Raw genomic sequence first — 16956 nt, forward strand, 5'->3', positions numbered from 1 at the left:
CCTTTCGCTCCCATTGAGCTGGTGACTGGGATGCCCAAGACGCACGGGCAGCCCCACTACACTTCTCTGATCAGACAGGAGCCTACTGCCTGTCTGCTTCCCAGTTCCCTCCCCAGGCTCAGTGCTGAAACACAGATTGGAAAGGTTAAGGGATGAAAGGTAGGAGGCCAGAAATAAAGTCCAAGGGTTGTCAATTTTTATAACCAAGGTTGCAAAGTCAAAATGAATGGGAGCAGACGAGGTAGATCTACAATAGAGCTCTCTCCCCACACCACGAGCACCAGCCCCTCTTTAGTAAAAAACGGACAAGCTCTGGGGTACATTCTATGAGTATAAAGAAGTGCTTTCTTCCTTCTTCTCCTCTACCTTCTCTCTTTCAACTCCCTCATCTCCTTCATTAGGTAGAGGGAGCATTATATTTTGGCACAGCAGTTTAGGTAAACAAGGGAAGGACTGATTTCCTGTTGGAGCCAGCAAACATCTCCCAAACAGTAACAACATTATACTTGCACATGCAGCTAATGGTCTGTGAAAGAATGTGCAGCTAGTGGGGGAGCATGTGGTGACTGATGGTTAAATTCAGGCAGGGAGGTTACCCACAGCTTCTTGCTGGATCCAGTTTCCAAGAGGGCCAGGAAAGCAGGCCAGGCAGCTGGCCACCAGCTCTGGTCTCAGTCTTGCTGCCCACATCCCAGGTCTGATAGGAGCAGCCAGTTCTAATTCTTAGAAAAAAAAACTAGACAAGGGTTGTGCTGTTACACCTCCGAGTTGAAAGGAAAGGGCATGGGAAGACTGGTGGCTGGCATGACTTGTAACTAGATGAGGAATGTTAACAGAATACCAACCACCGAATTCCAGACAGAACCAAAAATGTCACAAGATTTTCACCTCAGCATACTTTAGTTCCAGTAAAACTAAAGTGCTAGGAACGTCAGCTTGCTCTTCAGAAGCCTAATTTATTTCTATTTTAAAAGACTTTCTTCTACAAATTCCAGGTAATCCTGGATTCAGACATCAACATATACGAAGCAATATATGTGCAGAGCAGAGTGCATTATATCTTCTCATCTCCTCAAACATCTAACAAAGGAGCCAGTGGCAGCTACAGGGTACTCTCCAGTCAGCTCAGCTTGTGAAGGCATGGCTTAGATGTGGTCAAAGACCTCATTTCCACCTGGTCAAGCCCATGTAGTCCATGCTGGGCCACGGCAGGCCCTCTTATCTCTAGCCAGTATCCAGCAATCCCACCTACTAGAAAAAGATAACTAAAAAGTACATTCTCTACTAACGGAAGAAGCAGCAGCACTGCATGGCTTTCAATACTGGCAAAAAACAAAACAAAACATCCAAAACAAAAACACATCCTTTCTCTGGGTCTGATTATAAGGATAAATCTGAAAGAGGATGGCTGATTGTTAGCTAGACACACCTAGAGACACACACACACACACACACACACACACACACACAAGCTACTAGCCACCTAGTACAATGCATTAGAATGAAAACAAAAGTTACTTCTAGAAATTATAAGGACTATAAAAACACAGGGCAATATATTACTATTAATAATGCTCTTAAAAGCTAAAATGTTGTCAGAAAGGGGAAGCCCCCTCAAAGGCAAGTAATAGGGACAATCATCTCTTTTTTACTAACCAAGGTCACTCAGCCTTTAAGAATCAGCACAGCAAAGCTACACCTCAAAGGTATACCATTCAGTAGGAAGCCTGGCTACACCTCTCTGCATTTCCTTTCAAATGCAGCCATATTGTTCCAGCAGATCTATCTCAGAGAAGTCTGTTCAGTGAAGAGAGAGAGACCAGCTGTGCAGCTGCAAGCCAAAGACAGGGGTGCTGGTCTAAGTACTGGGACAGAATCAAGAGAAGGACTTATTTAATCCCCCAAACTTAGACCGGAAACACTGAACACGAACATGGGACATTCTCGGGACTGACCAAGACTGAGGAAAACAATGCTGAGGAACTGCAAGAGGGCTCCAAGACCAGAACAGCAGCAGGGATAGTTGTGTCAGGACTAAGACCCAAGGCCAATGTCATTTCAGAAATGTGTGAAAAAAGCCCCATTCCACCATGTTCTAGGCAATGCTAATAATCCATCATTGTCTCGGGCACTAAATCACACAAAAATGAGGCTACTGCCTCACCTGAAGGCACAATGAAACACTTTCTTGCTACCTCAGCATCTTAGGGTTTAGCACTATCATTTCTTCAGTGCGGAGTTCTTTTCCAAAAACACTGGGAATGCAGATATGGAATGGATAAAGCCTGAGACGACAGCTGACTTGTCCATGTCCTTTAGGAGGGAATCTCTCACTGCCCAGAGGTGTGTGTTTGATTCTGGCTGCTTTCCATGGTAATGGATGGTCCGGTGGTGCTGCCTGCCAAGTGCCTCTGGCACAGGCTGAGACGATCACACCAGCAACACATGGTGTGACAAATTGGTTCTGCAGGATGTCAGATATGACAGAGATGGGAAAAGGCAAGAGGCCGGACAAGGAGGTGGTGCACAAGGAGGGCAAGAAGGGAAACGAGCTGCCACACACCATCCCAGGAGAGGTGATTTTGTGGTATACTCTGGGGTAGAGAGGTGATCGACTCTCTGCTCAGTGGGGTTCAATAAAATCAACAGACCCAGTGAACCCATGCACAGTATTAGAGGGATGAAGATGAGAGCTGCTCTCCACTTTGTGGGAATAACAAAACTGACAAACACCAGAGTGATCTAGGTCAAAACGGACTTTAATATCTCCTCTCACAACATGATAGCACTGCTTAAACTGGAACCGGCACACAGCTCCCAAGACTGGCTTCCTATGAGGAACGAAGCCGCAGCCCCTGGCTGCTGTGCAGCCCCAGACGCTGGGCTAGCTCAGTACAAACTCTGTAGTCCAAATACCCACTTCTGCTGTAGGCTACTGGTTTTGGAGCTCTGGAACTGGCAGTGTAGATTCTGTGGATCCCAAATATACCAGATACTGCCTCTTTGGACTAGCTGCTCCCACCGCCTCTTCAATATTGTTTTTCTCAGCTTTGTGAGGTACTAAAAACCCCCTGGTCTTACAGGGCCCTAATCTCCCATCATCACAGGTTTGAATCCTCTGTTTTATATTTGCTTAAAACAGCTTGGAAGGGTCAGTCATGCTAACATAACTTGCCCTGTCCAGAGAACTCCTGGAAGTCACATTTCCCGAGTTTCTTCCCAGCTGACGGCTCCCTTCTCTGCCCAACACAGTAAGGGTGATGCCCAAGAACTGCATTTAGGAATGAAGACAGATGGAATTCCGTCTTCTTTCTACACCAGTCAGTCCTTGTCCTGATCACTTTATCTTTCTTTCATTAACAAGCACATCTGCATGTACACAGAATTCTGGAAGGATCTTCTTATCTTGAAGACAATGGAAATATTTTCTGAATTCATGGAATTATCCCTTTCACTGATTGACGTTCAAACTGCAGAGTGGTCTCTGCCTTCCCAGATGTCTTCTCGTTGCTTGGCTTCCAACCGTTTTCTCTCTGTAAATTAGGGCAACATTAAAAGTGGTGGTACATGTCATATAACCAGTGACTTTTCCTTAATCCAAATTATAAGACAAGTTTAATTATGAGACAGCTGCACTTCCTGGTCTTCTCTAACTGGATTCCAAGAGTTAATATCTTTAACTTTCCAAGTGCTTTGTTAAGTGGAAATGTTACTACAATCTTATGGAAAAAATATTTCAGAGACAAACTGAATTTCAGTATTTTCAGAACACTTTTAGGAGCCAGAAATCTCCTGGAATACACAATTCCAACATGGAAAAATAACCACAAATAATGAAGAGAAACAAATGACTATTTCTAAAAATAAAAACTGCACAAATCTGGGCAATATATCTTCAATTTTCAACATAAAAGTCTGACTTCTGTTTAACACTTTCACCAAGAAGTGAACAAAATACAGACCATACAGAGTTCGGTGGCCCAAGTACTTCATTAGGTGCCACAATACCAGTTCTCATTTCATGGTTCGACATTTATCCTGACACCATGAATGTAGATGAGAAGCCTAAGTGTTTCCTTCGAAGGGGTATTATTATTTCAGATAACGTGTGTGAAGATTTGCAAGTCATAAACCTGGGGGATTATAGAAATCAAGATGAGTTTAGAGTTAACACTTGCTATTTTGACATATCTTTTTCAAATCAGCAGAATGAATCTCTTATAAAATTCCTTACTATATTTGACTGTACTTTAAGGGCAAAGAACTATGTTAGGAAGCTGACTGGCACTTGTACATGTGAGACAGAGAAATTCACTGCTATTTGGGCACCATCTTGTGGCATGATCAGAATACAGCAGCAAAATGGCAAAAATGGGACTCGGCAAACTCCAAGCTGAAGGCAAGGTGACTCAGTGTCCTGGCATCAGGCTTTAAGACAGACTGGACCTGGGCTGGGATTCTCCAGGAAACACCTCATCTCTTAGGAAGACACTGTGACTCTGATTCTCACAAGCAGGAAAGTTAGGAAAGTTTCCAAAGACAAAGACATCCTTAGATGAAAGCAATCAAACACTGGTTCTGGGTTCTAAGAAAAGTGAAGAAATGAGAAAAGTGAATTATTAGAACTCAAAGTTTTCAATAAACTCAGAAAACTCTAATCAGAAAGGCAACACAGGATGAGTGGCCCAGAACCCACAATTCTGAAATCAAAGGGGTTCTGCAAACATTTTTTTTTTAAGGTTTGGGCCAAAACTCATTTGGAGGAAAACCTAAAGGACGTGAACAGTCTTCACATGCACCACCTAGAGTGACTGTCACGCACTCTGCTGAAGAAACACCATGTTAATGTGTTTGGTTTTGGTGTTATGGAACACATATCCAGATAACCATATAATCTTTCTAAAATTAGAAAATTTCAAAACTTTGAAATATTGCCCACCCTAATGCTTTCTACTAAAATACTGCAGATCTCTTATTACCAAATGGAAGAAGATTCTGGCTGTAAACCATATGAGATAACCAGTAAGATCAGGGAGACAAACTGAGAAGCACAAAGAAATAGTGAAAATGTGAGGTATAAATTTAGAAACACAGAACATAAATAGAATAAAAAATTTTAAGTTAGGGTAAGACCAAAATATTTTCATTTTAAAGAGGAAGTGGAAGCTTGGAGGCAGGTTAAGTGACTTGCCTAAGGTTATGTAATCAGTGAAAAACTGAAGCTGGAACCCAGGTCCATAATTCTTAAACCAGCATACTTTCCACTATTCTGACACCTGAAAGAATCTACGAAGAAAAGGGGGGGGGGGGAGGTGTGTGTGTGTGTGGGGGGGGAGCACATAATGACAGCAAGATAAACAAACATGCTATCCCTATATTAAATGGAAAGGAAGGCAAGTAACAGCTAATAGACTGCATGAAAAAGAGCTCTTATTAACTTACCTCCAACCATTAAAAACAGTAAGTGAAATAGAAAGCTCAACAGTAGCCATAAGTACAAGGAACTAAGGAACAGAAGAATTAGTATGAAATGATTAACCTAAAGCACTCACATAACCAGCCCTGAAAACTTTCATTTCTCCAGTATATTAAATAAGCAGAAATGATTATATAAAATGAGTGGACTGAAATCACCACTTCTCACTCAGGGAACAGAAAGTATTGGAGATTAAAAGAGGGCCAGTTTGGTGTCATGTTTAAAGAAAAAATACTAATTACTACATTCAAAATTTACTTCTACATCTAATAATGGAGAAAATCATCACAAAATCTACTTGCATCTACCTACAGAACAATAACCAATATGAAGAACTGAAGCACAAATCTGGTCAAATTAATGTAATTGTCTTTTTTTATGGTTTGACAGATACGGCAGATAAAGGCCCAATAATAAGTAACCTCTTAATGTTAGCAGGGTTCTAGATTTTTTGGCTTACAAAGTATTTATATCATCGATACTGTGTCGGAGGGTATATAACTCTGGAGAGTGGATTAACAATGTATTAAATATCATCACAAAGAACTATGTGCTATTTATTTAGCAATACTTGGTGAAACGGTCAGTTAGTCTTAGGATTAACGTTGTCATCTATGATCTAGGCCAAGGATGTAAGTTTATTAAACAGCAGGTGATACAAAAAAATATGGGTAAATAATGCATCTCAGAGAAAAAGACCACATTAAAATGAAAGGCAATGTGGTTAGAAATGAAGGGAACTTCATATCGAGGGAGAAGAGACACCAAGAAAATGGCACAAGACCTAGATTAAGAGTCAGCAATGCAGCCCTGCCTTTAAAGGCAGAATCATGGAATGCCTGGAAAGGATTTCAGAAGGCAGCAATTGTAATTACTTTCTTTAATGTTATAGTTGATTATCTTCTAAAGATGATTTTACTTTTAAGTTCTTAGTGATTTAATTCATCCAAGTAGGTGATTAAATTATTGTCTACTCACTCTGTCTTTCAGGCCTGTAACCTAAAAGGTGGCCTTTTATGAATGGCCACTTAATCACCTATCCCCAAGAGTAAAATGGAATTAAGTTACGAAATAAAATTATAGCAGGCTTTGAAGATGAGAAGGTGGCTTATTCTAAGAAGTAATGATACCTATCTCCAATTTCATGTGGGAATCAAGTGTTTTGTAAGTGGTATGTGGGCAAATTTTACATGAAATCCTGAGTTTGGTCTTTAAAAAGTGGTTTTATCATTCAGGGTAATCACTGGGTTAAAGCATATGATTAAGCCAAATCCAAAGCACACAGGATGTAGTGAAAACATTCTGATGGGCATCACGTGGGAAAGGGGTTGAAGGGAGGGGTGGAAAAGAAGGGATTAAGATGTACAAATTTCCAGTCACAGGGATGAAAAAGACAAGGATAGGAATATAGTCAATGTTAATGTAATAACCATGTACAGTGTCTGATGGGTACTAGGCTTATCGGGTGATCACTTCATAAGTTATATAAATGTCTAATCCATATATTGTACAACCTAAACTAATATAATATTGTATGTCAACTCTAACTGAAAAATAAAATTGAAAATTAAAAAAAAAAAAAACCCCAAAGCAGTCTAGGGCGATCTCTGTTTCCATTTCCCATCTCGGTGCAGCCCTGATCTGTTACGCACTCTGCTGGACTGAAAAATACCTTCCCCATGGTCAAAGGTTTGTGAAACAAAGTTCTTATCCTCCTCATATATACAATACAGTTTGCTTAAAATGAATTGGATGTTATCTTTTTCAATTCTTCCCTGAGCAGTTTTATTTTTCTGAACCTTCTTTTTAAGGACTAAGACACACACAGACTTTTCATTAAAAAAAGGTAAAAAGACCAAAAGAGTGGAGGAACTTAGCAGCAAAGTGCTTAAACCTCCAAATTACAAATCCCAAATTCATTAATTAGAAGGGTTCCAGATGAAGTGTTCAACTCTGGATTTTATGAAGAAACACATGGAGAACTTGACAGGTTGAGAGTAGAATCATGAATAAAGTAAGGTTTATGTAAAAAAAATTAAAGTAACTGATGTTATTCATGTATTCAGTCAATAAACATGCATGTATGCTGAGTATCTTTTTATAAACCATGCATTGTGCCAGACATCAGAGCGCCTCAAGGGTTTGGAAAAGAAAGGCTAGGAGATATTCTATAGTATTATTTTTATTCTACAGTATTATTATTAATAGAAGTGCCTATATCAAGATGGCACATAGATCTCAATTCCCATGCTAACTCTGATCGGTTAACAATGGTCAAGTCAAAACTCACCAAGAAAGAATGCCATGCCTGACTGCACTGTCTGTCATGATAATGGGTGGGGAGCAGCGGTGGTACATAGTACAATATATATTTGTCATTATTGATTCACATTATTATAATGAACACTAATTTCCCAAGAATCACATAAATAACAGTATCCTGAATTTGTACTTTTCTAAACATTTTTATAAATGTTAACTTACAATGTACTCAAAAAATTCTTCGAGGCTAGGTAACCCACTTTGTTGGAAACTAGGGCACACAGACTTGCTCATGGCCACACAGCTGGTTAATGTCAAAACCACATTCCTAAATAATCTGCCCTTGAGAGAAATCTGGACTAAACTACTGGGATGGTCAAAAAGCTGGTTTGTGGGGTGTTTCGGGAACATGGCTCTGGTGGCACTTAGTGATCTTTAACTTCACTTGAAACAATTTTGTTAGATGGTATTGTGACAGCTGTCATATCAGCATGCATTTAAAAAAAATTTATCATTTATAAGGCAAAAAATCTTTCAAACATCAAAAGAGGTGAATTTTTGTATAGCCATTTTAATATTGAAGATGGAAGAATATATGCAACATTTTCAGCATATTATGTTTTATTATTTCAAAAAAGGCAAAAACACAACTGAAACACACACAGATTTGTGCAGTGTATGGGGAAGGTGTTATGACTGAATGTGTCTAAAGTGCTTTGAGAAGTTTCATGCTGGAGATTTCTCCCTGGATGAAGCTCCACAGTTGGGGTAAAACAGCTGAGTTTTGACAGCAATCAAACTGAGACGTTAATTGAGAACAATCAATGTCCTACCATGTAGGAGATAGCTAACATACTCAAAATACCCAAATCAATGATGTTATTGGTGAAAATGTGTCTTTTATGTTACAGAAAAAACTAAACGGACTTTTTGGCCAGCCCAACATCATAAAGATTTAAGTTAGACCTAAGGAAGAATTTTCTGACAGTGAAAACTGCTAATCATTGAAAGAGATAACAAGGAAGCCTGTCATATTTTATTTTCTGAAGGCCTTAAAAATTTCTCGATATTTCTTCCTGGGAAAAAATTTTTAATTGCCCCAAAATCCTTCAAGAGAGATTACAGTATAATAGAAGGAGCGTGGGTTTTAATTAGAGAGGACTAGGTTCAAATGCTGGGTGACCTTCAGCCAGTTACTCCTCTGGGCCAGTTCTAAACTGGAGATAATACCATCCATCACAGAGTTATATAACATGTTACACTACCTGATGTTTCCTTCCAATCCTTTTAATCAACAAAAACCTTGCCATGGCTTTTAATCTTAAGATCTCCAGAACTAAAGTGAGAGGAGAAACAACTGCTTAAAATACCAAGTTCATATTCTTCCTTATTAAGATATCTCCACTAGCTTGTAAATCTTGAGGAGTGGAACAAAATATCTAATTCTCCTACACAGGGCAGGTGCTCAGTGAATGCTAAATGTAGTTTATAGAGTATTATATGAAATTTAAAATAAAAAGAGTAATGACAAAAAATATGCACTGGACTCACCATATAATATTTCTACTATTACTAATAAAAACAAGAGTAGCTAATATTTGTCACATATTAGTTAGAGCCCTATGGAAACAGAAGGAAGAGCATTTCTATGGTTTTTGAAGATGACTAAGTATCTTCTATGTATTATCTCATTTGATTTCCATTTTATAAATGAGAAAACAGAGGCCTCCTGAGAGTAACTAATTTGCCCAAGGTGACACAGCCAGCCAGTAAACAGCAGAGCTAAGACGCGGACCCCGGAAGTCTGATACCAGAGTCTACAATGGTAACCACTATGCTGTACTGATTCCGCCCGGTCTAGTGGAAGAAGGTCTGGAACAAAAATATCTGTTCTGCTTAACACCTACACAGTACTTCTAATTTTCACAGAAAAAATAATTTGCCACATTGAGCAGCCTTGGGGCCCACACAGGCAGGTACCGGAGTATCTGCTTTGTACATTAAGAAGTCAGAAAAAGACAAATCAGGAACTTTCCATATATATTTTCTCAGACATGAAAAATGGGGAAGCTCTAAAGCATAATAAAGAAAGAATCCCCTATAATCTGTATAGCCTCAGCACCAATAAATAGTAGGAACTTAGTACAGTGGGTCTCTAGTCACAACTAAAGGCGTTCATTTAAAAAGTAACAGGGTACCCACTTAACCAACACTTCTCATTTTTAATTGCATCATTGAAATGTCCTTCGTATATCTGGATACTTAAAACAAATTCTCAAGTGGAGGTGCATGCTGATGTGCCTACAGGGGAATACTCAAATGATACCCATGCAAAACTATTGCTGCAGAATCTGTAGAAATACACAGGAAAGCATGATACATTGAAAAAAGAGTCATATATGCTTCTATAGATACCACTGTTACTACCCTCCACTGATCCTTTGAGATAATTGTGGCTATCATAGAAAAAGCATTTTCTTCAAAGACAACCAATTAATAGAGTTAAGGACATGGCATATTCTCCTTTAATCTAATTCTGTTATTGCCATCCATAAAAAGCAGATGAATCCTCCTGTTTCTATAGTCTATAACATGGCTTTGAGTGAACAATGCATTGGAAAAGTCAAAACTGCCGCATTATAATCATTAAGGTTTCAAAGATTAGTCGGGTTCTACTCTGAAACTCTAGCACCTGCCATGACACACTCTGTCACTGGTTATCTGGCCAGTGCAGCCGAGAGTCTGCAAGCTGCCTGCTATCACCAAAGCAGAGTGGACAGAAAGTATTAATGGCCTTGTTAGACTGGCAATAAACAAGGAGTTTGAAACTTCAATTTATTTAATGGAAAAATGAAGTTACTTTTCAGTAAGTGGAATTTTCAGAATAAATTGCCTTCACAGATTCCACAGATTGTAAGCTAAGGCAATGAGACTGTCGAAAGCGTGAAGGCTGATAAAAAGTACTTAAGTACAAAGCTGGAGTTCCAAGCCTTTACAAACAAGTCAACAGCCTATCATGTGGACAGAGAGATTTTAACCTCAGCTCCAAACTATAGAGAAAGACAAATCCTGCTTGTGGATCAGTTGAAATATTTTCTGGAAACTCTTAGATACTGAAAAATAATCAGAAGCTAGGTTAATCTAGATGTACTCTAATAGAGCCACTCAGGGACATCTTTATAAAAAAAATTACCTGCTACAGTTATCATCATCAATGTCAGTGGCTGGCTTCTCCTTAATTTGTCTTCTATTTAAGATCTAAACCGTTTGGTAATACCATGGTAATCATGGCCCAGTAGAACCAAAGCAAATAATATTCTCTACCTAGAAGACTATCATATTTTCACAGAAAATTTTTTCTTAACGTTTGGAGCAAGAGCTATATAGAAAAAGCTATGGATTAGCTGAGGACACTGAACCTATCTCGGAAAATAACAGTAGGTAAATGGATTAAGATGCTTTGGTGTGTGGAACAGACAGACAATTTCAATATACTTGGGAGGCGTCTAGGAAATGGAAATGACAAAAATGAAATGAGCTTCATTCTTTTTTTTAACCACATGCCTTAAAGTGAGCTCTAAAGGGACTTGAGAAGAAAGCCATCACTTCCACTCACCTCGGGCTTCTTGCAATTTCTTGAGCTCGGCTTCCCGTTCAGTTTTGCTCTGCTTACTTCGAACCCCAAGGGCACTGATGACTAGCCTTCTGGCTAAGGCAGCAGAAGTCTCAGGACGCTCCTTTGCTGGCTGAAGGAACTCTGAATGGGAGAAAGGGAGGGAGCAGGAAGAAGTAAGGAAAACACTCTAGCTCTAAGTGATTTAGCTCAGTAATTAACATACAAAATAGACTACCAAAGGCTGCATCGGCAGTAATTAATAGGGCCTGATAGATGATCAGAGGAAATTAACATGGCAAAGCACAAACAACCCTAGCTTCTTTATCTGTATTAACACAATTTCTTCCAGTGACTCTTATCAAACAGCTAAACACAGAGGTAGAGAGTAGATAAGGATGTCATCAGAAAATGACTGCTGCATAACTTCAAGTTAGCATCTCCCATTCTTTCCAAATGGCTGCTCTGATGCTACATATCCTACTCAGCCTTTTCTATATTCTTTTTTTCCTTAAAAATATACTCCTCTTAACACTAAGTGATTATTATGTCTTTACAACTCTGGAGGCTACACCAGTGCTGAAAAAAACAGTTTAACACCAATGTCAACAAGACCCCTCCACCCCCCACCAGGGATTATAGGCTCACCAGCATAAGCTCTAGCTTTGGCCTTGGCTGCTCTTGTGGCCTGTGACAAGGGCCGGATCTTCACCATGGTATGTTTACTACCCAAAGCATCACGGGCTACAAAGAGGAATAAAGGTAAGGAAGTAGTAGACATGAAGAAGAGAGAGATGCAAAGGAAAATTTAAGACTAGTTTTTAGAAAGCATTCCCCAGATGTTATGCTTTTTTCCCCTTTCATAGTAAGCAAGGAGATAATAATATCTAGAAAATCTGTAAGGAACAACCTGGCAGTTATTATTCTAGATCAGGGATCAACAAACAATGGCTCTGTGATCATATCCAGCCAACCACCTGACTTTGTAAATAGCGTTTTACTGAAACAGAACCATGCCCATTTGTTTGCATATTGTCTATGGCTGCTTTCTTGCTACAACAGCGAAGTTAAATTGTGACAGAAATCATATGCTCTAAAATATTTATTATCTGGCCCTTCAGAGAATAATTTTGCAGAGCTCTATTCTACGTGGTTCAGACAGGATCTAAAATCTCTAATTTCTCTGAATGCCTCTGCATCACATCTATCATCAGGGCAATAATACATGTGAAAAGGCCCAATCATATATTTAGAAAGTAGGTAATATAACCTCTTACTGGATAGGTTAAAGGGCTACTGCAAATTCATGTGTCTGGGGAAAAGATCTTAAGTACTGTAAAATTTATTCACATAGGCTTTTTAAATCTCTATTTGTAATGTTATATACTATTATAACTGACCACTATGCAGCAAATAACCTTGAAACAAGCTGACTGTTTCTCAAAACACCACTGGATTAAGGTGAAAAGGGAGAAGGAAACACATGGGCACAAAAACACCACGCCTCAAAAACCTGCGTCTGACAATTACTTATACTAGGTGAATAAAATAGCAGTTGGCTGGGAAAAAAAGGGAAATAAGGACAAGTAGCAGAAGAAAATAGACAATAAAAATAACACTGAAATCTACTGGGTAATACCTGTAATCGGGCTGGAAAATACTCCGAGAGCATGTGTATCATCCACCCATTTAATATCAAATCCTTTCTTCCTGCAACAAAAAAACAATCACCATTTTACTTCATCAAATTTACTTTATGAAACCTCTTTCAAATGCAGTCTCATAAAGCATTTCAGGATGAGAGAGCAACACTCAACAGCACACAGGTAGAATGGGGATAATGACACGAAAAACAGCTTGGAGGACAGAAGAAGCCACTGAATTTTAAAAGCAGTATCATCATAAAGAACTACCCGGGAGTATTTTACATTCCCAGCTATTTTATAGATATCAACTAATTAATCCGCCCACGTCCCTTGGGAAGGTAAACTATTTAACGCACTATTTACAAGAGATACACAGAACACAAAGAGGTATAAAGGGGATGCGGAGGAGGGTTAGAAGAATATGAGAGGAGGTAGCAGAGCAGGTCACCTGCATTTAATGCATATGTCAGCTCCAGGACAAAGACACACAGACAGAGACACAGAAGGGGAGAAAGACAGGTCAGCCTAAGCAAAATAAATAAATAAATAAATAAATAAATAAAAATTAAAAAATCAAGTAATGGAAAGAAAGTACAACTGTAAACAGAGAGCCTGACCTAGTCTTTAAAAAACACCTTTATTTTGGAGCAGAGTTATATTGTGAAGATAAGGACTACCAGGATGGTGACATGACACTTATTTTTTTCGAATAGGACCTTAAAACTGCTCATAGACTCAATATAGTACGGTGGAAAGAGCCTGGTATGTTTGGGGATCAGATATAAGCGGACTCAGGTTCTGCCATCCATCCTGAGTTCTGGGCTGGTTTAACCCCTCTTGAAGCTAGGTTGGCTCACCTATAGGAGTGCACACAGCACTTCCTTAGAGTTGTAAAATGGAAATGAGATCACCCATACGAGGCAAAAAGTACACTGTTGAGCATTCATTGGGCATTTAGTAAATGAATGGCACTTATTTTTATTATTAATAGCAATAGTCATAAGGAAGATTATTAATATTAATGAAGATGGTGATTAAAACACAAAGCTGCCTGTAGTATTTGACTCACAGGCATTATTATAGACTTTTGCACCATGACCTTTTCTATTTTATAAAGCACTATAAAGAAAAAAAAAGACAACTGCTAAAACATTTTCCCTCTTTAACAGCCAGTGAAGAAAAATTCCTCTGAGAGAAAAGGAATAAAGGAAGATTTGATGGTTAGTTAGAGAATTTCCTAAATGTAAGGGAAAGTCTAACCATGGAATAAAATCACTGATTGGAGACTGTGAGAAAATTCAATAGTAAAAATCTGTTATCATAAGATAGTTTACAAAAGGACACAAAAAGATCTATATGGGTTCTGGAGAGTCTTTTAGACTTTGAAATGTGTAAGCCTTTAAAATGCTTCTCTTCTGGATATTTTTGGATTTGATAAGAAAAAAAGGTATTTTACAGGTAAGATTAAAAAGAAATTTAAAAAGTTAATTCACTAGAATTAACTAATCTTCAGGAAAGTCTAGACATCAACAAAACTGACCCTTGGTTTTAAAAATCATCATTATTAGTGACAATTTAAGGTAGTTCTAATTTGTGATTTAATTTCATTGACTGCTTTTTAAAATCTACTATACATTTTGTAAGGAACATCTGGATACCAAGTCTTAACATAACTAATAAATTAGATGGACTGACCTACACTATACATTTAAGATCTATGGCAGAGATTGTTAATTATCCTCCAGGATCCAGTCACCCCTTCTTTCTTTCATAGCACTGACGCACCCCCACCAACCAAATATAAGTGAGGTACATGACTGCTAGCTAGTTTCGCCTGTTCAACAGGACACTTATTTTTATAAATAAAGTTTTATTAAATACAGCCATGCTCATTTGTTTGCACATGGTCTACGGCTGCTTTTGTGCCAATGGATGAGTTGCCTAAAATATTTACTATCTGGCCCTTTAAGTAAAAGTTGGAGGCTATCCTGATAAAAAAAATCTTACAAATTCAACAGGTACCAGAATTGAATTTTAAGTTTAAAATTGTAATATCAGACAATAGACCTGATTCATTTTTACTATCAAGATTGGGACATTAGTGTATAATTCTTCCCTTGATATTAAGTTTCTTTCAGATTCTGAAAACCTTTTCATAACATTCTTCCTAAACTATTTATTTCTGGAGCTTATTGTTTTTTCTTACAAGTTACAGATAAAGAGGTATGTTTCCGATTCTTCAGCTTCTCCTATATATTTAGGAATGATGCACATACCTAGAGTCAGTGTAACTGTTTTCAAACCCACTTACATCAGTTTTGATTTATATTTCACTGTGTAATTTAATTGCACAAAATTAAATCAGTGAAATGTGAGTGTGAAATAGAAGACTTGCCATGTCTATAAAACCTCAGAGTTAAATGCTCTGGAAGACCAGAGAAAGGTGAAGCCACTAAAAAACCCTAAGAAACTACTAACAATTATATTTGGGCAAAACAGTTATATAAGACAGAGAAAATACTTTACCCTATTAGCAATACACCCTAGATGACCCTAAAGGTATGGTGACGTTCTTACTCCACTTAAATGAAACTGAAATATATGACAGTGACATACAAGAACTCTTCTACCAATAGACCAATAGCTTTTTAAAAAGGCCTTGGCACTACCTCTTACATCAAAACATCAAAGACTGTTCAGTGAATGGACACTTAATAAGTGTTGTTAAAATAAACTAGTTGAGACATGTAACAATCATTTTTTATCATCTCTACTTGACTATTTCTGAGTGGTCAGAATAACCTCAAATCAATAATTTAATTTACAGTGCTCCTAGACTGTTAGTGCCCTTGGTGCTTAGCAGAAAAAAAAAGTCCTTTCAGGAGAAATCCTCTTTTTTCACTGTAGGCCTCAATTCTCATAAATAAAATTCTAAGGAAAATGGGCAGCTCGTGGTAAAAAAAAAGAACTAAATCTCCAAAAAAGCAATGAGTAAGAATTTTCAGAAATAGAACTAAAAGGACTTCAGGTAAAGTATTTACCAGATACAAACTATAGAAGGTCTATGTTTAATATACCTAACTTTTTTTTAAATCTTGAAAATATTTAGAGAAAACAAGAAACTAGAAATTAACCACAGATTTGAAAAAGATAGAGAACTTTGAAAAATAAAAACCATAAAATGAAATCTAAAAACTCAGTGGGCAGATCTAACAGCAAATTAAACACAACTGAAGAAAAGAGTAGTGAACTGGAAACTAGAGCTAAAGAAATTACTCAGAATGGAACAAAGAGATGAAAAATATGAGAGGTTACATGAAAATCAACTGAGAGGTCTAATATACATTTACTCGGCATCTTAGAGAACGTAAATGAGAGAAACTGGCACAGAGGCAATAATTAAAGAGGTAGTACCTGAGTGCTTTCCAAAACCAATGAAAAAAATTCACTGATTTAAGATGCTAAAATAATCTCAAAAAGAATAAATAAAAGCAAACACAAATGCACATCATATGGAAAATGAAAAACACCAAGGATAAAGAGAAAACCTTAAGAGCACCCAAAGAGAAAAATAAAAATGACATTCAAGAGCAACAGTAGTTAAAACTGTAAACTGACTTTTCATGCTCCACAAAAAAGCCAGGAAACAGTAGAATAATTATCTTCAAGTTTCTAAGAGAAATATAACTAACAACCTAGAATTCTACATCCAGCAAAAATGTCTTTTAAGAATTAAATTGAGCCCTGGCTGGGTTGCTTAGCTGATTGGAGCATTGTCCCACACACCAAAAGGCTGCGGGTCCAATTCCTAGTCAGGGCATGTATAGAGGCAAAAGACGGATGTTTCTCTCTCTTCACTCCTGTGCCCCCCTCTAAAATCAATAAACATATCCTTGGATGAGGGTTTAAAAAGATTTAAAAATAATAAAGAAAAGAACAAAGTTGAAAAAACCCATTAA

General features: G+C 37.9%; 1 protein-coding gene across 2 annotated transcripts in view; it reads right to left on the reverse strand.

Annotated features, from left to right (window-relative positions):
• Positions 1-2741: 2741 nt before the first annotated feature.
• Positions 2742-16956, reverse strand: part of R3HCC1L (R3H domain and coiled-coil containing 1 like) — a 39764-nt gene continuing 25549 nt past the window's right edge. Inside the window, exons 4-7 of one of the 2 annotated variants that reach the window (XM_037050788.1) lie at positions 12991-13061; positions 12000-12095; positions 11355-11495; positions 2742-3533 (exon numbers count right to left, since the gene is read on the reverse strand). In XM_037050788.1, the coding sequence (XP_036906683.1) occupies positions 3466-3533; positions 11355-11495; positions 12000-12095; positions 12991-13061 (376 nt within the window). In that variant the 3' untranslated portion in view covers positions 2742-3465. The remainder of the gene's footprint in view (positions 3534-11354; positions 11496-11999; positions 12096-12990; positions 13062-16956) is intronic. The other variant, XM_037050789.1, reaches the window with a different exon arrangement.

This window comes from Sturnira hondurensis, unplaced genomic scaffold, assembly GCF_014824575.4.
Source record: "Sturnira hondurensis isolate 20B ecotype Veracruz unplaced genomic scaffold, ASM1482457v3 Scaffold0006849, whole genome shotgun sequence".
Taxonomy (NCBI): Eukaryota; Metazoa; Chordata; class Mammalia; order Chiroptera; family Phyllostomidae; genus Sturnira; species Sturnira hondurensis.